At 43.9% G+C, this 21,709-nt stretch overlaps 1 protein-coding gene across 2 annotated transcripts in view; it reads right to left on the bottom strand.

The window, feature by feature from the left end:
* LOC120020258 (rho-associated protein kinase 1-like) overlaps window positions 1-21,709 on the bottom strand; it is a 68,103-nt gene that overhangs the window by 9,215 nt on the left and 37,179 nt on the right. For both annotated transcript variants that reach the window (XM_038963804.1, XM_038963805.1), the window contains exons 3-26: window positions 16,920-17,020; window positions 16,593-16,730; window positions 16,209-16,384; window positions 15,867-15,951; window positions 14,178-14,322; window positions 11,751-11,889; window positions 11,084-11,175; window positions 8,995-9,154; window positions 8,042-8,111; window positions 7,332-7,420; window positions 7,099-7,147; window positions 6,808-6,943; window positions 5,766-5,857; window positions 4,870-5,116; window positions 3,981-4,087; window positions 3,443-3,593; window positions 2,860-3,020; window positions 2,380-2,564; window positions 1,499-1,568; window positions 1,311-1,414; window positions 953-1,118; window positions 669-762; window positions 428-516; window positions 63-254 (exon numbers count right to left, since the gene is read on the bottom strand). In XM_038963804.1, coding sequence (XP_038819732.1) covers window positions 63-254; window positions 428-516; window positions 669-762; window positions 953-1,118; window positions 1,311-1,414; window positions 1,499-1,568; window positions 2,380-2,564; window positions 2,860-3,020; window positions 3,443-3,593; window positions 3,981-4,087; window positions 4,870-5,116; window positions 5,766-5,857; window positions 6,808-6,943; window positions 7,099-7,147; window positions 7,332-7,420; window positions 8,042-8,111; window positions 8,995-9,154; window positions 11,084-11,175; window positions 11,751-11,889; window positions 14,178-14,322; window positions 15,867-15,951; window positions 16,209-16,384; window positions 16,593-16,730; window positions 16,920-17,020 — 3,038 coding nt within the window. The remainder of the gene's footprint in view (window positions 1-62; window positions 255-427; window positions 517-668; window positions 763-952; window positions 1,119-1,310; window positions 1,415-1,498; window positions 1,569-2,379; window positions 2,565-2,859; window positions 3,021-3,442; window positions 3,594-3,980; window positions 4,088-4,869; window positions 5,117-5,765; window positions 5,858-6,807; window positions 6,944-7,098; window positions 7,148-7,331; window positions 7,421-8,041; window positions 8,112-8,994; window positions 9,155-11,083; window positions 11,176-11,750; window positions 11,890-14,177; window positions 14,323-15,866; window positions 15,952-16,208; window positions 16,385-16,592; window positions 16,731-16,919; window positions 17,021-21,709) is intronic.

Genomic DNA, 21,709 nt, shown 5'->3' with positions numbered 1-21,709 from the left:
GTCAGATGACTTTCAGACCAATTTGACCCTACTGTTAAATTGACTGATAATGTGTTACTGACCGCCTGCATCTCACTGAGCTCCTTCTGGTTCTTAATGGCCATGTGGTTGAACTTGTCCTTCTCCTGTTTGAGCTCAAGCTGCAGCTTGCGGTTCTCCTTCTCCTTCTTCCTCAGGTCGGTCGTGTTGCCCTTCTTCTTGGTGTCCAGCTTCATATCCTTCCTGTTCATGATCTCTGCCAGCTTGTTCACCGCCTGGAGAGACACGGTTGAGGGTTGGGATCAAATAGGGTAACCAGTTCAGGTAAGGTTGAGGTTTAACAAATTGGGGCAACTGGTTGAAGTGTTTGGATGTAAATAAGGAGCTCATAACTATTGATGTAGCGTTCTGTAATGTAAATTGCCGTGTAAGGTTGAAGTGTCTTCACCTGAGTCTTGAGCGTGCGCTCTGTGCTGAGAACCTTCTCGTAGTTGGCCTTGATTGTGTTTGTAATCTCCTCTTTCTGGGAGGCATACTCTGCAGGAGAAGGGTACAGCCTGAGGAAACTAGACAGTCCTACAGGGATCTAACTGACCCATCGCGGACATATAAGGGCCTATGTTGACCTTACCCAAAGACTTAGAATATAGTAATTAGACCAAATTATGAAAATTGAGTCTTGGCGCTACCTTCCTCCTGAATGCGAAGCTTATTGTTCAGCTCGGCCTTCTCCTTGCTGAGGTTCTCCACATCTTTGGTCAGGGTTTTGTTGGAATCCTCAAGCTGGGGAGAGATGCATTCAGAGGTTTAAATGTAGGTGTTCTACAGCTGCCTGAGACACACAAAAACAATAATTAAATATCCCAATATTGAAAGTATACCAAGCTGTTGTTTCCTCTGGGTAGATACATTTTCCCTGACATTCATTTACAATCCAGGAGAGCGGTGTGTATTGAGGCACGCTGTAACTGACCCGTGCGATGGTGGCATCCTTCTCGGTGCCCTCCTGCTTGTGTCTGGCCGTGGCCTTCTTGTTCTCCTGGCTCAGCTCAAAGTATTGCTCCTCCTGGAGCGCCCTGGCCAGCTGCTCCGACTCCGCCTTGGTCACTGTCAGATCCAGCTGGGCCAACAGGGAGTCCCTGGTGGGAGGGAGGATGGACACACATGGTTTAAAATGGAATAATAAATCACTCTGCGTGGAGATTTGAAAGTAGAGTGGTCGAAAAAAAGATGCACCCCATATTTGAAGTACAACGTATGACTACAATACACATTCTTGCTACATTGACAAATGCCTGATTTTTAACGGTTTCCATTTTCTGATTTGTTACCTTTCGCTGTGCAGCTCCTGCACCTTCTTGTGAGCTTCCTGGACCTGCCGGTTCCTCTCCTCAATATCCTCTTTCAGTTCCTTCACCTGAGTTTTATAAAGCGTCTGGGGGGGTAGAGAGGAGATATGGCAATTAAGTTAACCACTGAGACAGTTTGTCGGAGAGTGGGGTAGATGGGTCCTACTCACTGAAAAATACTGTTCGGCCTCAAGCTGGTCCTGAAGTTCCCTCATCTGTCCCTCGTTGCCCCTGTACTGCCTGGAAGACAGACACACAAACCACATGATTAACATATTGGAGTTTCAAAACAACCAAATCAGTGTTGAAAGGGAAATTCAGATAAAATCATCAAGAAGCGATCAAACTTTTCAGCCACAAAACGTGTGTATAGATTATGAACCTAATGACACTGTACTATCCAGTATGTGCCAGGGCTGTAATTAGCTGGGGAATACCACCACCACTCCTTGCAGAGCTCCGTAGGCAGAAACCTACAGAGCGCTCTGCAGCCGGATTAACAGTCCAGTCAGTCTGGTCTGGTGGGAGGAGCTGGACTGCAGACTAATCCTTAATCCTGTGGTGTAAACATTGTCAGAGGGCAGCTTTGCCACAGTTACCCCCTAAACTGGAATAAGAGCCTTTTTACTGGAATAACAACCAATTGTAGGGCCATTTAACATCTTGACTCCCAAAGCAGTATTAGCTAGCTGCAGGAAGGAAAAACGTTGAGCTAAAGACTATTACAGAATATTAGACTTTCAGAATAGAGTTGAGCTAATGAAGACCGATAAGTGTGGCTGACAGGTAATGCACTCATTTGGAAGGGAGGTAACATGCATTGAGACGATGCTCAATGTGGGCCTGTTGAGAATCCAGCTAGAAGTTACCCACAGATCTAGGATCAGATCACCCAACCCCCATCCCAACTATAATAAACATTAGGGGGATGAAAAGATCTCTGACCCTTGTATAAGGGACTAGTGGTAAACTCAACATACTCTATTATTTGGGGTAAGTCAAACTGTGGTGGGCTGTGACGACATGTGACTAGTTTGGAGGGTATTCTCACTTAGTGAGCTGTGCGAGCTGGAACTCGAGCGACCGTTTGCTCTCTAGTGCCGTGTTGATCTCCTGCTTCAGCTGCTTCTCCGAGCTCTTAAGCCGGTCGGCCTCCTGCGAGCGGCACTTCAGCTCGTTCTGGGCCAGCAGCCTTTTACTGGACTCCTGCTCCAGCTGCATCCGTAGACCTTTCACCTGAGAGGAAAGGGGGAGGGAACCCCATGTGTTAGGACACAAAAGAAACAGTATGTCCTAACTACACAGGTTATACCAGGAGATTTCGTCTTGGGTTAAAAAATACAAAATAAAATCGTCAACGTTTACAGTGGGCCTGAATCCTAACTACTGTGAAATTTGCCATTAGTAACAATTCATGACTGACGTCTGATAAGTCTGACGGTTGAACGAGAGATGCAAAGTTGAAGGTTTTAAGCACGTGACTGTGGGCATCCACCCCAGACAGTACGAGTTAACATCCGGTGGTGCTCACCTCGTCCTCCAGCCTCTCCTTCTGCTTCATCAGCTGCTCCATCTTCTGCACGGACTGCTTGAGGTCAAACTCCAGCATGGAGCACTGCTTCTCCACCTCCACCACCCTGCTCTCCGCTCGCATCCTCGCCCCGCTCTCCTCCGACACCTTCTGCTGCACCGCTGGAGGGAAGAAAGGAAGGAAGATGTGTCACAACTATCCATCCATTATTCTATGGAGGATCTCACCGACAGATTGAATAGGACATTTGTGCTCAGTCATTTCAAATAAACTACATCGAAAAGGTCAGGACTGAAACAACTGCTAGAAGACAAGTAAATGTTGCTTCAAACAGTGCTAGTCTCAGTCATTTCTGTTTTTGGAAGGTGGGATGTGGTCCAGCTTTTAATACGTAGGGGGGTAAAGTCTCGACATGCCACATGGAGGGGAGCGGAGTACATTCCCTGAATTCCGCCCCTATCCATCCAGTGCCCCCTGGGTATGAGTGGTGTAGGTGGGGGGGGGAGAAAAAGACAGACAGACAGAAAAAGGAGACAAATGGTAGTGGTGGGGAGGGTGTGCTCTAACACAGGCTCAGAAATACCATGCATGGCAGCTGACTTGGCCTCTTCAATGGACTCGTATTTGTCAGTGAGCTGGGCCCGTGTCACTCTGTGTTCTGTGTGTTCCTGGTCCAAACGCTGCTGCAGAGTCTTCAGCTTGTAGTTCAGGTCAATCTCCAGGTTGTTCTTCTCCTGTTGGGAGACAACACTGAATTACATAAAGAATACCTAGAATGGACATTTGCATACTAGCAGCGTGTCCATCTTGATCAGGAAAACATTCATTCTGCTGATCTTTATGGGAGAGACACTGGGAATAAAATACCAGTTAGATGTACATTCGGTTATCCCACCGCAAGATGTTTTTATTCGTCTAAATGTTTGATTTACTTTAAAATGGAAAAGAAAATAGCTAATAAGGAGCACAGCTGTTTTATTTTTTATACTTCGATTTGGACCCCTACTGACAGTAGGTGGACTTCACAAGTAACTGGATATCAACGGCGGGTTTTGTGTTCGCATTAGAAAGCATAGTATGGGTTTGTATGTGACGTGTGGAGAGACTTGGAGGGCACAAACCTTCTCCAGGTTGTTTCTCCTCTCCTGGGCCTGCTTGCGTTCCGCCTCCACTTTGGACAGGCTGAGTTCCAAGTTCTTATTGTCCTCCTGAAAACCAGTCATCCGCACTACAGACGCACAGAGAGTCACCATCAAAACAGTGGTTCGTGCGACGTGCTAAACGCACCATATCTGTACTAATTCTCTACAAAAGTCTGGACTGTAAGGACACTGGACAATAAAGTATTATTTTTCTAGTCAATGTGGACTTCTGTACCACTTCAAATTCAGTCTGAATTAAGAGCAATATTTCAACACAATCCCTCAGATATATTCACCCCCAAGCCTCTCCTACTGTACAAAGAGTTCTGTAGGCATTTGGGCAGTGCCTGGGCATGTCTAATGTGATGAATGAGAATGGTTAAAACTGGAGCTTATAATCCCCAGCTGTCTTTTAAATAGCGAGTGAGTTCACTTCAGATCATTTGAAGTTAGTTGAACATCTAAGTAAGAGTGACTGAGGTATTACTGTAAAGCAAACTTAAAATGGGTGTAGGCAATCACATTCATCCATTCTAGTTCTAACACATGCAAGTCAGACGCCTCGTATTTACTCAAACACAGAGTCATGTCATAGTCACATTTACTCATAGAACAATGAGTGCAGTCTTTGGGCCCCGAGTGTCCAAAATCGCCACCCTTTTCCTTGTCTGGTGCACTCCCCCTACATAGATTTAAGAGCCTTTGATTGGTGTAAGAGACCGTGCTTAGCTGAGTGCTTAGCTATGTATTTGTTGTTGTATGTATAGACCGTAGGAAGAGTAGCTTTCGGCTAATGGGGATCAGAATAAAGATTAGTGTGCACACTTTAGGGAGAAGTGTGGAGAATTGGGATGTAGCCAAATGGTACCTTGCAGCTCGTGGATCTCCTCTGATCCCTGGCTGTAGCACCTCCTTTCAGAGTCCAGGGTGCTCTGCAGCTGCAGCAGCTCCTTCTCTAGCTGTGCCCTCCCCCCGTCAGACGAACGGCTCTTCTCCTGCAGCTCGCGGTTCAGCCCCTCCAGCTGGCTCATGGACTTGGCCATCTCTGTGTGGCTCTTCCTCAGCCGCGCTGCCGTGTCCGACTCTGCCCGCAGCAGGTCATTGGCCTCCTCCAGCTGTCAGTCAAGGAAACGGACATTAGGAAAGCTCAGAGTCAATATTACTTCCTGACACAGACGATCCGCTCAGTTGCTGCAGAACGTTTGATTGAGACAGTTGGGTTTCTTAACCAACATGTGGGAGGACGTCTAATGTTGTGAATGGAATGATATTCATTCATACGCTTCTAGTAATACCTAATAGGCCAAGACTACTTCTGCTCTCTGAAAGGTCTATACCAATCCAGTCTGAGGCCTTGTTTCCTCAGTGTCTTTCACTTTGCTCTATGAAAATAAAAAGTTACTTCAATTTGCTGATAAACATCAATGCATGTAACGCAACAAAGCCATAGGGTGATGACACCGGGTCAGATATTGTTCATCCTTGTCATGGTTAAGGTTCTGATTTAGAGTGGAGTAATCTGATCCTTGATCTGTGGTTAAAACCTGGCCTGCCCTCTCCTTGACCCGTCTCACACATCCCTCAAAACTAACATCCCTCACACATCCCCTTCACTGTCTGTACCGTTGACCCAGATTCTGACCTTTGACAGACATTCTGACTCTTTGATTGGATGAGCCGACTACTACATTGACCCCTGTGCTGTGTAGATGGTAATCAAAGAGAGCAGTGTGTGTGTGTGTGTGTGTGTGTGTGATACTGTACCTGATTTTGCAACTGTAGGATCTTGTCATTCGAGGCCTGAGAGTTTTGGCAGATTTTCCTCATGTCCTCAAGCTGCTCCTTCAGAGTGGACACTGAGATGAGAGAGAGTAAGAGGAGTCAATCAAAGATTAAGTAAATCTTCACACACAAACGTCCCTTTCAAAACATGACGCTACACTAAACTGACTATCAAGAAAGTTTTTTTGTGCATGGGACCTGCTCACGCGTTGCATTTAAAGTGCTTCGTTTATGGTATCGGATCTGGTTGTGGTTGAACTCACATCGAGCCACTGGTCCCAGTTAATGGGAGGATCTCAGATGGTGTGTGTCTGGGTTAAGACCGCTAGTCAGAGGTTAGCAGACAACCAGCGGGTCAAGCAGCTCTAGTCTTGCTCGGCCAGGGTGCGTAGTAATCCAGTTGGGACAAACATCTGTTCGGGCCAGATCAAGGCTACGACCTAAATGGCGCCCTATTCCCTACGGGCCCCGGTCAAACGTAGTCCACTTTATATGGAACAGGGTGCCATTTTGGGACGCTCCCTAACATCAGGGAGGAGAGGGATGCTACAAAAATATATATGCATTGTCACATACACCGGACGGGTGCAGTGAAATGTGTCGTTTTACAGGGTCAGCCATAGTAGTACGGCGCCCCTGGAGAAAATGAGGGTTAAGTGTCTTGCTCAAGAGCACCTTAACAGATTTTTAACCTTGCCGGCTCGGGTATTTGAACCAGCGACCTTTCGGTTACCGGCCCAACGCGCTAACCACTACAGCCCTGGGGAGAGATCTCATCATGGATTATACTGTAGCATTAACCCTGTACAAACCCTGTCAATATAATGGCCAAACCACTTGTATACATTCTGCTTTAAGAACAAGTACTGTAATACTGTACATGCCTATGATCATATTTGTTAATAATCAGTGTTAAAAACACATGTTATAGACACGATTATAAACAGAGGTTTGGACTAAAACGGGGAGATTGAAAAGAGATTAAATGATCGGGTGAATGAGAGAGGACAAAAACCATCCTTACCCTCGTTCTCCAAGTTGCGTCTCTTCTCGGCCTCCTGGTCGGCCTTTCTTTGGTACTCGGTGGCTCGGTGCTGGGTCATCATCTTGTCTTTCTCCAGCAGGGACATGCTGGCCTCTACACCCTTCCTCACGTTGCCCTGGGAGGGGAGGGAGGACAGGAGTAAGTCCTCAAAGTACGGAGCATTTAGGCCCTATATTATGTGTTGTTTTTTTTAACCCATTTTGCAGACTACTGTAGATCGTTATTATCCATTCGCCTTCATATGTTGCAGAATCCGAGATATTCACTCACCTCCTCGTCCAGCTCTTTCATGATCTTGTCAAGCTTTGTGTTCGAGGTCCTAAAGACAGACACAGAGTTGCACTTTAAATTGCTTTGCTTGGTCTTCTAAAACAGGAACTACTTGAGATCAAGAGCATTGTTCTTTAAAAAGACATACGGGTTGTTTTCTTCCTCAAAACCAGCATTGTGTATTTGTTTAGCTTGAGATGGAACTTATTGGAACTGATTGACAGGTTGTATACCTGCACTTCTGCTCCATTTCGTCCTTCAGCTGCATCTCACTGTGGAGTTGTTCTTCTAGCTGGTAGATCCTCTTCTGCAGGTTCTCCAGCTGAACAATAAACAACGTATAATACGTTAAACAGATACTCTGGGGGGGAAAAGCGTCTTCTAAATGACTAAAATGTCAATAAACTAGGGTAATGACGCAAATGCACATGGCAGAAGTAGACCGCTTTAATCCGGTAGTTTGGAGTAATGGCAACAGTAAGAAAGAAGTCCTATTTCCGCCATGTCTAGAACTGATTCTGATACCAAAAGGTTTTCTGGTGAGTGTTTTGTATTGATCTGTGTCAGGTCCTGTGGAAATTGCTAGGTGCGCGCCTGTAATAGCCATTTTAAGGTCGGGGAAATAGCAGCACTAGCTCAATGCACCATTATAACATTCACATTTTATTGAATTAACACTTTTCAAATGTGATTGTATGTCCTTGTAGGTAACAATGTCTCAAGGATAATTTAGACAAAGCTTTTTCCATTGTTAAAATAGGCCTACACTTATTTATATTTTTTTTATTCATGAACTCACCCAAGTAATCTAATACTAACATCCGTTCGGACATTCAATTAATCGTGTCCATTCCAATAACAAACTTGCCGTCTTTTTTTTGTCTACGCAGAAAGTAGTAACGCAACTCCAGTGTCTCGTTTTAATATCCAAGTGAGTACTCACATGGCTCTTGTCTTCCTTAGTGGAGCTGCTGCGTTTGTCAACACTCTTGGTGCTGGAGCTCCGGGAAAACCTGGAGAATAGACCACAACAGGACGATCAGATCTTGTCAGAGGAAACAATAGGACCACACTTCCCTGACCTGAGCCACGGATGACCTGACCACACCGTGAAAACACATCCTTATGGGTCAAACATGTGGTGGTTGTTATCTAGGTCAGGTTACCTAGCCTGCAGTTTGAGACGTGTACATGTCTAACAAGCTCTGGGTGATTTATACAGGTTGCATTGTATTTCTGTGGCGGTATAAAAAATGGCTAATGGCTCTAGCACAGGGGTGTCAAACTAATTTGGTCCCGCTGGCCGCATTCGTTCTCCACCGAGGTCCGGAGGGCCGCACTTAAAATTGATTATATTTCCTCGCTCTCTAAGTTGGCAATAAATAGTCCCATATCCATGGCTTTTAGAATTTCCAACGCTTCCTGATAGTCTACCATTCGTTTCGATGACTGTTAGCAAGCTGGACAGAGTGAAGAGACTATAAAAGTAGGTCCATTATAATTCCCCAAAGCTTGTTTTACTCAAACCGCCCGCGCGCCGGAATGAATGTGTTCGCGGGCCGGAACCGGCCCACTGGCCGTATGTTTGACACCCCTGTTCTAATAGGTGCAGCCTAGAATGTGATGACTGTAGTTGACATTAGACAAACTGATGATTGCTACAGTAGGTGCAGGCTGACTATTTCGACTGTGGTTAGGGCCTTGATGTTTTTCCTGACCAACTGAGCTGACCAGGAAAAGCCTAGGTGAAGCCTGGCTAAGTGGACAGTGCAAATACATATTCTGGACTCCATTTTGGACTAAAAATGTATGGAAATTCTCCAGGAAAAGGGCCTTATGAGCATTACTGATGACTGCTGTAGTAGTCGAAGCCTGACTGTGCAGAGTAAGACTTACTGATGACTGCTATAGTAGGTGAAGCCCACAAAGGGCAGCTGGTTGCCCACGAAGGCCTTTGGTATGGGGAAGGTCTCCTCGTCTCCCCGGTCCGCCTCGATCTCGTCAAAGTTACTGGTGTCGATGTCGCTGCTCAGCTCAGGCACCACCGGGGCTGCCGCTGGAAACACGGATGGACAGAAGGTGGAGGAGAGAAGAGAGAAACATGACTCACTGCAGATGGAGAAGTATTCTACTAGTTTTCTATGACTTGCAGAGCCACACTGAGTTGAGAGCATGTTGTAGAGGAAATGTCAGTCCTAAACTGAGGCATGTACTGTACTTCTAAAACTGGCTTTTGGTGCAAGAAGCAGCCTTTACATCTCTCATCTCGGCTTATGACAATCTTCTACTGTCAAATACGTCAGTCTATCTCCCCCATTATATTATATAAACAGTCTCTTGTCAATCTAGCCTACATTTGGACGCAGGCTAGATTGCTTTGAGATCAAATGCATCAACTATTAAAACACCAGCATTCAGTCTGACAGTCAACACAGTACAACGTATTAGCTAGGACAGCTGGTGCCATGGCAGGGCAGGCCAGAGCAGGGCCGGGGACAGTGTGGCCAAGCCAAAGCGCTGACCGCAGCACTTCAGATTACTTCATGAAGAGCCAGGGGTCGCTTTCACGCAGAATTTCATGCAGAAACTTAATCTGTGTTGCATGCTGAAAACTCAGGTACTGACCATGACGTTCAATTTCAAGTTCCAACTTTTTATATTTAAATAGACCCGCTGCAAATATCTGAAAAGTCTCATCCGTCCTCCCAACCTCTCGCTGACAACCACTCTCTCTGCGGGGAGGGTGTACGCAGCGGGTGTCTCTGTCAATGGAATTTGCAACGTGTTCCCAGCACACGCTCAGCTCGGGGTGCTTTCTGTGGTCCTCCCCATGTCCAGTGTTCCATGCAGCTCCCAGAACCCACAGACACTAATGACAATTTCAATGGGGGCACCGTAGTCACGAAATTTTTACTTTGATAAGGCTCTAGTACAGGGGTGTCAAACAAATTTTTGACCAGGCTGCCGAAAGGAGAAAATAGGGAGAAACGGAGGGAGGGAAATGAAGAAGTAAGATAGGCTGCATGTGCACATTGACAACGTTTGCCATGTTGACGTTTTCACACTAGTTTGTTTGCTCGAGTTGGAACCAGTGTTTGATTAGCCCATTTTCGTGAGTGTGTCAACACGTTTTATCTAATTAGTCCTTTTTGAAGTATTTCTTGGTAGTATTCCTTCTCATAATTTTTGTCATTGTTGTTGAGCTCCCCTCCTTTCCTTTGTTTGCTGAAGCGCGAAGGCCCACCTGAACTCTGGGCTACAAGTATATTGTGGCTATAATATCATTCAGATTCTTGATTATAATGACATGATAGGGTAAAGAAAAGTACGTTTTCACATTCTCTTGAACTGACCTGTATTTTCCTGCATTCTAGAACACCGAGAGGACCCATGTATATATATTTGTCTGTTTGTTTAATTAGAACGCAGGTGAAATCTATTAAAAACGCAGCTTTTTAGTTGGTCTGCGTTTTGAAAATGCAGACTTTTGAAAGCTCAAGCGACCCTGAGAGATGCTACAGCCACTCGATTTACATTTAGCCTCCCGCCTCTAATCTGTCTGTTGTAGCCGGAGACCACATGAATACTAACGCCAGGCTCCTGTTCAGTGGGGTACACCGCAGCAAAAACGATTTGAAACAGAAAACCAAAATGAGCCTTTCTTATTGGACAAGTTTAGGTAGTACCTCCCAGTTTCAAAATGTTTTTCTACCTACTGGACACGACCGAGGAACGCTTTCCTCCCCATTCTCACCCGCAAATCAACCATCTAGGTTCACACAATGAAATCGTGGAATTCAGTGGTTGTGATATTGAATGAAATGAATGGTTCTTATTCTGAAATTTCCTGGGACTGTCTTTAGTAGGTCAATAGTAAAACATGTATTATAGCATGTCTGGCTATCTGTAACATTTGTCAACAGAACAATACAGAATGAAGGGGAGGGGCGTTACAAAGGAAGCATGAAACCTGAACAGAACTCACTATCTCGGATGTTCTCCCATGTCCACTGGTCGTTCTTGAAGAAAGGATGTCTCTTGATCTCATCCACCCCGTTGCGACCCAGTCTTACCTCCCTGGTGACAAATTAAACACAGGAACATAGAATGTACAGTTTAGCGATTCTGCAATCCACCGATAATGTCCATTATTAATCAAAGTCTATGGCTTTGGATCTAACAGTCTCTGAGCACAACCCAGTGAAAGCATTTAGACATGATTGACAGCTCTTCAAAAGATCACTGCTCGATGTTTAAGTAATTACTCAAAGACTTAAGTCTAATCCAATCAATGAGTTCATAACACTATTCCCTTTCTAGCTATTTGTTCACACAGAAAATCATTGGTGAAACAAGACAGAGGGATAGTGCGAGATTGGGTAAATAGATAAAGGGCTTAATTGACACAGTCAGATGAACTTCTGGATACAATTGTGTTGTCTGTGTGCATCTTGATGTGTTAGCGCAATGCTAGCTGGTCCCATAGACTTCGTCATTGCGCTAACTAGTTAGCAATTGCGTGCAAAACTACCGTTAACTTCCTTCAACGAGTTAAGCTGACTGGGCAAGTAGATAAATCTCGCACTATCCCTTTCAGACTATAACCTCTCTTTCTAAGTCGGGCCCCTCTGAACCACCATCATCATCCTGACCTGTCAGTCAGGAAGGCACAGATAAGGTTTTTGGCATCCTTGGAGATGTCGCTGTCATCAGGGAAGGTCAGGGCATTCTTGTGGTTCATGATTTTACTGTACGTCCCCACCAACGAGTCAGCATAGAACGGTGTGTCACCTATAGGCACACAAAACCACAGGCATTGGGGTTAGCTAGTGCAGTGCATTCGAAAAGTATTCAGACCCCTTTTCTTTTTTGTTAAACTCATTCTAAAAATTATCAAATTGTTTTTCCTCATCAATCTACACACAATACCCCATAATGACAAAGCAGAAACAGGTTTTGAAAATGTTGCACATTTATTACAAATAAAAAACAGAAATACCTTATTTACCTAAGTACTCAGACCCTTTGCTATGAGACTCGAAATTGAGCTCAGGTGCATCCTGTTTCCATTCATCATGCTTGAGTTGTTTCTACAACTTGATTGTCCACCTGTGATAAACTCAACTGATTGGACATGATTTGGAAAGGCACACACCGGTCTATATAAGATCCCACAGTTGACAGTGCATGTCAGAGCAAAAACCAAGCCATGAGGTCGAAGGAATTGACCGTAGTGCTCCGAGAGAGGATTATGTCGAGGCACAGATCTGGGGAAGGGTACCAACAAATATCTGCAGTACTGAAGGTCCCCAAGAACACAGTGGCCTCCATCATTCTTACATGGAAGAAGTTTGGAACCACCAAGAGCAGGCCGCTCGGCAAAACTGAGCAATCGTGGGAGAAGGGCCTTGGTCAGGGAGGTGACCAACAACCCGATGGTCACGCTGACAGAGCTCCAGAATTACTCTGTGGAGATAGGAGAACTTTCCAGAAGGACAACCATCTCTGCAGCACTCCACCAATCAGGGCTTTATGGTAGAGGGCTAGACAGAAGCTACTCCTCAGTAAAAAGGCACATGACAGCCCGCTTGGAGTTTCCCAAAAGGCACCTAAAGTACTCTCGGACCATGAGAAACAAGATTCTCTGGATGCTAAGTGTCACATCTGATGGAAACCTGGCACTATCCCTATGGTGACAGCATCATGCTGTGGAGAAGTGTTTCAGCGGCAGAGACTGGGAGACTAGCCAGGATCGAGGGAAAGATGAACGGAGCAAAGTACAGAGAGATCCTTGATGAAAACCTGCTCCAGAGTGCTCAGGACCTCAGACTGGGGCCAGAGTTCACCTTCCAACAGGACAACGACCCTAAGCACAAGGTCAAGAGTGGCTTCGGAACATGTCTCTTGTCCCAAACCCGATCGAACATATAAGGAGACTTGAAAATAGCTGTGCAGTAACACTCCCCATTCAACCTGACAGAGTTTGAGTGGATCGGCAGAGTAGAATGGGGGAAAATTCGCAAATAGAGGTGTGCCAAGCTTGTAGCGTCATACCCAAGAAGACTCAATGCTGTAATCGCTGCCAAAGGTGCTTCAACAAAGTACTGAGTAAAATAACTAAAGACTTAGGTAAATGTATTATTTCAGTTGTTTATTATTAATACATTTGCAAAAAATTCTAAAAACCTGTATTTACTCTGTCATTATGTGGGTATTGTGTGTAGATTGAGGGGGGTAAAAACTATTTAATCAATTTTAGAATAAGACATTAACGTAACAAAATGTGGAAAATGTCAAGAGGTCTGAATACTTCACGAATGCACTGTATATACAGACAGATTTTCAATGGTTCACAATGGTGGTTTGCTAACCCTAACTTTACGTCTACCTTTCACCTTAACCAATTTTGATCCATATGCCGAACCATAATCTTTGGATCTGCCGGTTAAATATCTTATCCACTCCTTTTAGGTTACTGGAATGTCTACAATAAGTTCCGACAAAACCATCACAAATAAACATACTGAAAAAGCACACGCGATAAACAAAAACACTGGAAGTCCGGGGTCATTCCAGAGATCACATCCACCCAGGTTCAGTGTGTGTGAAATGTTATTTTCTTGACCTAGATAGTTTGTGTGTATGCATTGATATGTAGGCTACGTGTGCCTTTTTTTTAAATATATGTAGTTCTGTCCTTGAGCTGTTCTCGTCTATTGATGTTCTATATTGTCATGTTTTGCGTGGACCTCAGGAAAATTAGCGCTGCTTTTGCAACAGCTAATGTGGATCCTAATAAAATATCAAACATGTGATTTACAACCAGTGGCTAATGTGAAAATACATGATAGTATTATTTTCAACTTCATCATTGTATAGTATGGATTCATGGTTTCTTTAGTGCAGGATTATACAACATGACAAAACAAGGGAAAGATGTTAAGTACTAACAAGGGGAATTTGTTATGTCCTGTCTGCGAGATAATGGGAATACTCTGCTCCAGAACTACAATAGGGTCATATGATCAGTTTGTTTCCCATCGTAACAGTGTGAGAATAAGACACGTATTGCGACTCACCAACGAGCATTTCATACAGGAAGACTCCCACGGACCACCAGTCACACTCCCGGCCGTAATATCCATCTCCTCCCTGGGATTTTAGTACCTCTGGCGAAATGTAGTCTGGTGTTCCCACTGCTGTGTCGCATCGTACCATACCATCCTGAAACACAGCCTCATATTAAACTGCTGTACTACTGTATTTATAAAACACAGCTGTGTCGCATCGTACAATGCTTTATACGATCTGCATAAAATGCATAAGCTGTCACAGTTCAAGAAAGCAAATAAATTGTAAGCCTACGTGCTGATATATAAGAGGAAAAATGGAAAGTAAATATGTTAAACTGCTAAACCGTTCTAAAGATTGATGAACCGTCACTAGGGACAGGCACGGTTAATCGATTAATTGAATATCTAAACAGATGTTAGAATTCGATTACTTCAGTGAGTAAATTTTGGGGAAAAACTATGAAAAAGCTTTGTCTAAATTAAAATGATCCTTGCGATATTTTATACCGTGAAATTCTTATTTAAATAAAACTTTAAATATAGTTTTTCTAACCATACGTTGAGCTAAGGCTAAGCAACTGGCCCACCAGCCTGCCCTGACATCGATATGCTACTTCGAATAGCAATAACAGGCACAAACCTAATGGAGTTTCCACAAAACCTTAACACTCAACAGAAACCTTATAGTTTCAAAATCATTTCCATCACGGATGGCAAAAATCTGACATCTCTTCGCCCTGTTGCGTAAGCTGTTTGCCATATGCATTTGCTTCATTTTGATTGATCAAGAGAGTCAAGACCAACTTCTTTTGGGAGGGGGGGATATTAAAAAAATAAAGATATTATTTGAATAGTAAAATCATCTCAAAATGCCCATCCCTAACTATCACTAAGCTAAATTCTGTAGTTAACCCTCGGATACCGGGTCGGATCACGCTCGGTGTACACAGACCTCGGATCTGTCTGAAAATAAGTTAAATACCGATCAGATCCTTAATTATATCTGAAGATAACCTGATGAAAATAAATATCCTCTTTAAATTACTTTTGCTACGCATGGCAGTCAGTTCAGTCAAAGCATTCTCTCCTCCGCCTGTCTGCCTCTCTCTCTCGGGCTGGCTTGAGCTCGCTATAGCAAACCTGCAACTAGTGTTGTCACAATACCAGAATGTTGACTTCGATACCAGGTTTAGTATCACGAAACTCGATACCATCACGATACTCGATACCAAAACAATACCACGGCAAAAAAAGAAGACGAATTAGCTCGTCTCAGATGGCACTTGATCCAGACCTTTTGAGTTCCATATCAATGATTTGAACATTTAGATTATTTGATGTATGCATTAATGAATCAATTATACAGTCAAACAATCATTTAGACTGTTGTTTACCAATCTAACTACATAATGGTAATCATTCATTTGAATGGTAAATCTCTAGGTTATTGATAAACTGGGTAATGTCCGATAAAATTCTCCATCATCTTTGACATATTTTGGGTTGGATCTGGTCAAAAAAAAAAAAAAAAAAAGGGTCCTGTTTGTGTCGGATCGAAATTTTGCAGATCCAATTCAGTTCGGATCTCAATTTCAGGATCCGAGAAGACCAACAGTCTACTCTACAGGGTGTTGAAGTGTCAACTAACTCCTCATTTTCAGTTGTGGTGAATTGGAAGGCTAGTGCGATAGCTACCTTGTTCATTTTCATACAGGTCCCAAAGTCTGCCAACTTCAAGTGGCCCGCTTTATCTAGCAACATGTTATCAGGCTTCACGTCCCTGAAAAGACAAAAAAGACAGTAATATAACAAACCAGCAGCACTCGAACCTAAGACATGATATTATAAAACCAAAGCGTTCTCAAACCAACAACGGTACATTAAACTGCCATTTTTAAGACCCAGTCAAGAGAAAGAGCGGCTTTCTCCAATTCAGAGAGGCGAGAACTGCCACGACAGAACTGACATAGAAGTGGAGACATTCAAGAGCAACCTTTACAGTGGAGGTGAAGAGAAAGAGAAGTCCAGTAAGTATACCTGTGTATGAAGCCCATGGCGTGGATCCCGTCTAGAGCCAGCACCACCTCAGCGGTGTAGAAGCGGGCCCACTTCTCGGGGACATCATAGTTGCTCATCAAGTTGACCAGGTCTCCACCGGGCATATACTCCATCACCATGTAGAGGTAACGGTCATCCTGGAACGCATAAAACAGCTGGGGGGGGGGGGGTGACTAAGGGTTAGTGACCAAACATAAGTAGGAGGAATGGACAGGAAAAGAGCCAAAACTAGAAATTGCATGAATATTCTGTTACATGAAACTCAATCACCGGGCTTCCTTGCAGATTGTTCCTAGTAGGCAAAGTGAGGACGAGACTAGGGAGTCACTATAAAAATAAACTGTGTTATTCAATTATCTATACCTGCACAACCCAGGCGCTGTTGGCAAAGGCCATGATGTCCCTCTCCTCCCAGAAGAAAGCAGAGTCCGACCTTTTGATCATTTCAAACTTGCTAAGCAGCTTCATGGCGTACACCTTCCTCGTGGCTTTGTGTCTTACCTGGGAGAGAGGGGAGAACAGTCTTCTTAGGATGTATACTGGGCTTTCATACAGATGAAAACAAAGACTTAAGCCATATAATTATTTCATACGTCTGTACCAGATTTATAAAGGGCAAGCAGACAGACAAATGACAGTTGATGTAATTCACTGTGGACAAATTAGCATAACCATAATGGTGATCCTCACCAACTGCACTTCTCCAAAAGCACCCCTCCCGATAACCTTGACCACCTCATAGTCCTCTGCTTTCATCCGCAGGTCCCGGATCTTACTGATGGTGTCCTTATCTGAGGAGGAGAGATGACATTAAGAGGAAACCAGTTAGAGCAGGGCAAGGGTTTATCATTAGTAACCTGGGTTGATTAGTAAGTATGACTAAAGAGGCTTTTGTCCACCGACTCAGGATGAGAATTCAGAATAGGAAAAAATGGCTCAACAGCAGATGAAAATCTGTCAGTACTCTCACTGGATATCTGAAGTACACGACATGACCAAAAGTATGCGGACACGGGCTTGTCGAACAGCTCATTCCAAAATCATGGTCATTAATATGGAGTTGGTCCCCCTTTGCTACTATAACAGCCTCCACTCTTCTGGGAAGGCCTTGTACTAAATGTTGGGGACTTGCTTCCATTCAGCCACAAGAGCATTAGTGAGGTTGGGTGATTAGGCCTGGCTCGTAGTCGGTGTTCCAACTCATCCCAAAGGTGTTCGATGGGTTTGAGGTCAAGGCTTTGTGCAGGCCAGTAAAGTTCTTCCACACCGATCGACAAACCTGTATGGACCTCGCTTTGTGCACGGGGGCATTGTCATGCTGAAACAGGAAAGGGCCTTCCCCAAACTGTTGCCACAAAGTCGGAAGCACAGAATCATCTACAGAATACAGTGGCATTCTAGAGTTAAGATTTCCCTTGACTGGAACAAATGGGCCTAGCCCGAACCATGAAAAACAGCCCCAGACATTATTCCTCCTCCACCAAACTTTACAGTTGGCACTATGCCTCGGGGTAGGTAGAGTTCACCTAGCACCCGCCAAACCTAGATTATTCCGGCTGTTTGTGCAGAGCTGTCGGCTAATGTGACTGAGTCTATGCGTATAGGCTACTAGTGTGATAAAGAATATGATTGGACTACATGTCATGGGCTAGCAGTTTGCAAGAAGGAGAGCACTAGCAGTACAAGGAGTACAGAACCCCTGAGGGGAAGCATCCCATTGGCAACAAGCTCCCTCACAACACAGCTAGTCCATTAATGTTCATCGAGGCCTCTCCAACACTTGGATGTTGAACTTATTTTTCTAATTCGTGATATTTTATGTTTTTGAATAAAAAAAGTTCACAATATGCTTTATGAGTAGTTCATGACACCAGGGTGGGAACACAATGTTTTATAATGTTCACTCCAACAACAATATTGCAGCATTTTAACCAATTTCTGCATTTCCTGGACTTTCGTTTTAATTTCCACACACAGAGCTGTATGATATGGGGAAAAAATAAATTGAGTCGATGTGCAAGGAGTTGAGCAATCAATTATTTTGGAGTCGACACTCCACCACTACATCCAGGCTGTATCACAACCGGCCGTGATTGGGAGTCCCATAGGGCGGCGCACAATTGGACCAGCGTCGTCCAAGTTAGGGTTTGGCCGGGGTAGGCCGTCATTGTAAATAAGAATTTGTTCTTAACTGACTTGCCTAGTTAAATAAAGGTTACATTTTTAAAAATTAAAAAGACATCATTGTCGTTAACAGTTGGAACAACGGCAGAGAAAGGCAAGCGACAGCAGCAAAGTCCTGTATGGCAATACTTTAAGAAGTTAAACGAGAAAGAAATGTTAACTTTGCCAGGTGGAATTGAGGTACAGTAATGGTAGCCCTGGTGCAACGCCATAACCATCCGAAAGGGACGCATCGTGAGACCAAACTGTTGCTCTAGCAGCGAAGCTGGAGTGTGAATCCACGTGGAATTATATTAATTTCTTATTTTAAGGGAAAACAGATTTTTTTTAAATGGCCGTTTAAACATTAAGAAACATTTTCCATTTTTCACATCCCTACTAGCTAGCCAGCTAACTAGCAGTTAGCATTAGCGGCTAACACAATTCCCTTCAGCCAGCATTTGCTAAGAAAATAAACTAGCAGACAGAAACTAATAGTGTAATTATAGAATGCTTGTCAAAAAAAAACAGCATCGGTGTCACTAGGGATGGGCACGTTTTTCTTTTAATATACACACACTGTCACACCGGTCCCTGTTCTTATGTCACCCCTCCCCGCGGATGGGTTTTATGCCGAGGTCATTACATATTTTTTATGGCTGTTGGGCGGGTTGAATAAAGATAAACAATACCTTTAAAAATCTATAAATGTATAATTATTGCGCAATTTATATAGTCTACATTGAGGTTTTTCTTTAATTATTTTAGGCTATCTGGTATTAGTGCATAAACCTAAACTTTAGGACTTAACTGTACGCGCACCAAATTGCCTACACAGCCATTTGCCAAATAATGCTTTTGGGAACCGGCAGAAAAAGTTCATATTTATCCACGGAGGCAAAAAGGACATTGTCGAAATTCAATTCAATAAGACAAAAGCTGGGGAAGGAGAGTCAAAAATAAAGAGATGGGAGGGCCAGAAAATGTTTTGAAAAGATATGAAGTGGTAAAAGAGGATGATTGCGAGGCACTATAAAAAATTGACAGTCACAAGAAGGGACTTCAAATAGGTCTATGGCATGTCAAGGAAACCGTAGCCTACCGTTTGGATGGGTTAAATGGAAATTGAAATCTGGGCATTGACTAACCTGAATAACTTACTGTTTGTCCTCTGATAATACTAGTGCCGTGCGAATCGACATCCTTGTGTTTTGAGAGAAATGTCTAAGTTTTACAGGTGTTTCTCGATGTTTGAGCAAGAAAACTATAACGATTCGATAAATTGAATAAAATGCTGCGCTTAGCCTATATATGAAGGGCCTACATGTATCAACTTTTGTTGCAAGACCGTGTTGCAACTTCACAATGAACGCTTTTGTTTATACGTTTTGTGGGAATGACTTGAACATCGCCATATACATCACAAAAAAAAGGTTGTGCCTATTTAATGCAACACTTGCTGTTAATAGATCGCAAAGCAGCATACAACTGAGCTAAATGTTTGAACAAATTCCCCTTCTCATCCATAGCCTAAAAAAAAGTGTCTTCACTGACATTTTCAAACTCTCCCTGTCTGAGTCTAATACCAACATGTTTCAAGCAGACGACCATAGTCCCTGTGCCCAAGAACACTAAGGTAACCGTAGTCTGTAGCCATGAAGTGCTTTGAAAGGCTGGTCATGGCTCACATCAACACCATTATCCCAGAAACCTTAGACCCACTCCAATTTGCATACCGCACCAACAAATCCACAAATGATGCAATCTCTATTGCACTTCACATTGCCCTTTCCCAACTGGACTAAAGGAACACCTATGTGAGAATGACGTTCATTGACTACAGCTCAGCGTTCAACACCATATTGCCATCAAAGCTCATCACTAAGCTAAGGACCATGGGACTAAACACATCCCTCTGCAACTGGATCCTGGACTTCCTTACGGGCTTCCCCCAGGTGGTAAGGGTAGGTAACAACACATCCGCCACGCTGTTCCTCAACACGGGGGTCCCTCAGGGGTGCGTGCTCAGTCCCCTCCTGTTCACCCACGGCTGCACAGCCAGGCACGACTCCAACACCATCAATAAGTTTGCCGACGACACAACAGTGGTAGGCCTGATCACCGACAACGACGAGCCTATGGGAGGTCAGAGATCTGGCCGTGTGGTGCAAGGACAGCAACCTCTCCCTCAATGTGACCAAGACAAAGGAGATGATTGTGGACTACAGGAAAAGGAGGACCGAGCACACCCCCATTCTCATCGATGGGGCTGTGGTGGAGCAGGTTGAGAGCTTCAAGTTCCTCGGTGTCCACATCACCAACAAACTAACATGGTCCAAGCACAGCAAGACAGTCGTGAAGAGGGCGCAACAAAACCTATTCCCCCTCAAGAGACTGAAAAGATTTGGCATGGGTCCTCAGATCCTCAAAAGATTCTACAGCTGCAACATCGAGAGCTTCCTGACTGGTTGCATCACTGCCTGGTATGGCAACTGCTCGGCCTACGCAAGGCACTACATAGGGTAGTGCGTACAGGCCAGTACATCACTGGGACCAAGCTTCCTGCCATCCAGGACCTCTATACCAGGCGGTGTCAGAGGAAGGCCCTAAAAATGGTCAAAGACTCCAGCCACTCTAGTCATAGACTGTTCTCTCTGCTACCACATGGAAAGCGGTACCGGAGCGCCAAGTCTAGGACCAAAAGGCTCCTTAACAGCTTCTACCCCCAAGCCATAAGACTCTTGAACATCTAATCAAAAGACTACCCAGAGTACTTGTATTGACCTCCCCTTTCCCTCTTTTACACTGCTGCTACTCTGTTGTTATTATCTATGTATAGTCACTTTTATAACTCTACCTACATGTACATATTACCTCGACTAACCGGTGCCCCCTGAATATAGTCTCGCTATTGTTATTTTACTGCTGCTCTTTAATTGTGACTTGTATTTCTTAAATCTTTTTTTTGTATTATATTTCTTGTTTATCTTTTTGTTTATTATTTTTTAACTGCATTGTTGGTTAAGGGCTTGTAAGTAAGCATTTCACTGTAAAGTCTAAACCTGTTGTATTTGGCAAATAAAATGTGAAGCTCTTTAGCTCACATCTGAAGGCTTGGGGGCATTTAGGATGTCTACTGCGGATAGCTAAAATATCCTAATGATATTGATCACACGTCCTCAATTCAAATATTATAGCGACACTATACCAAAGATGTTATCAGTGTAGCCTGAAATTGCCTGAACTGGTTGAAAAATCTTCACACTTCAAAAAACGTCATAACTGTCCATTTATATTTTAAAAAAGTAAGAATTACA

The sequence above is a fragment of the Salvelinus namaycush genome, chromosome 25 (genome assembly GCF_016432855.1).
Source record: "Salvelinus namaycush isolate Seneca chromosome 25, SaNama_1.0, whole genome shotgun sequence".
Classification (NCBI taxonomy): Eukaryota; Metazoa; Chordata; class Actinopteri; order Salmoniformes; family Salmonidae; genus Salvelinus; species Salvelinus namaycush.
The sequence above is the reverse complement of the archived record's forward strand: the minus strand, read 5'-3'. Positions and strand labels throughout refer to the sequence as shown.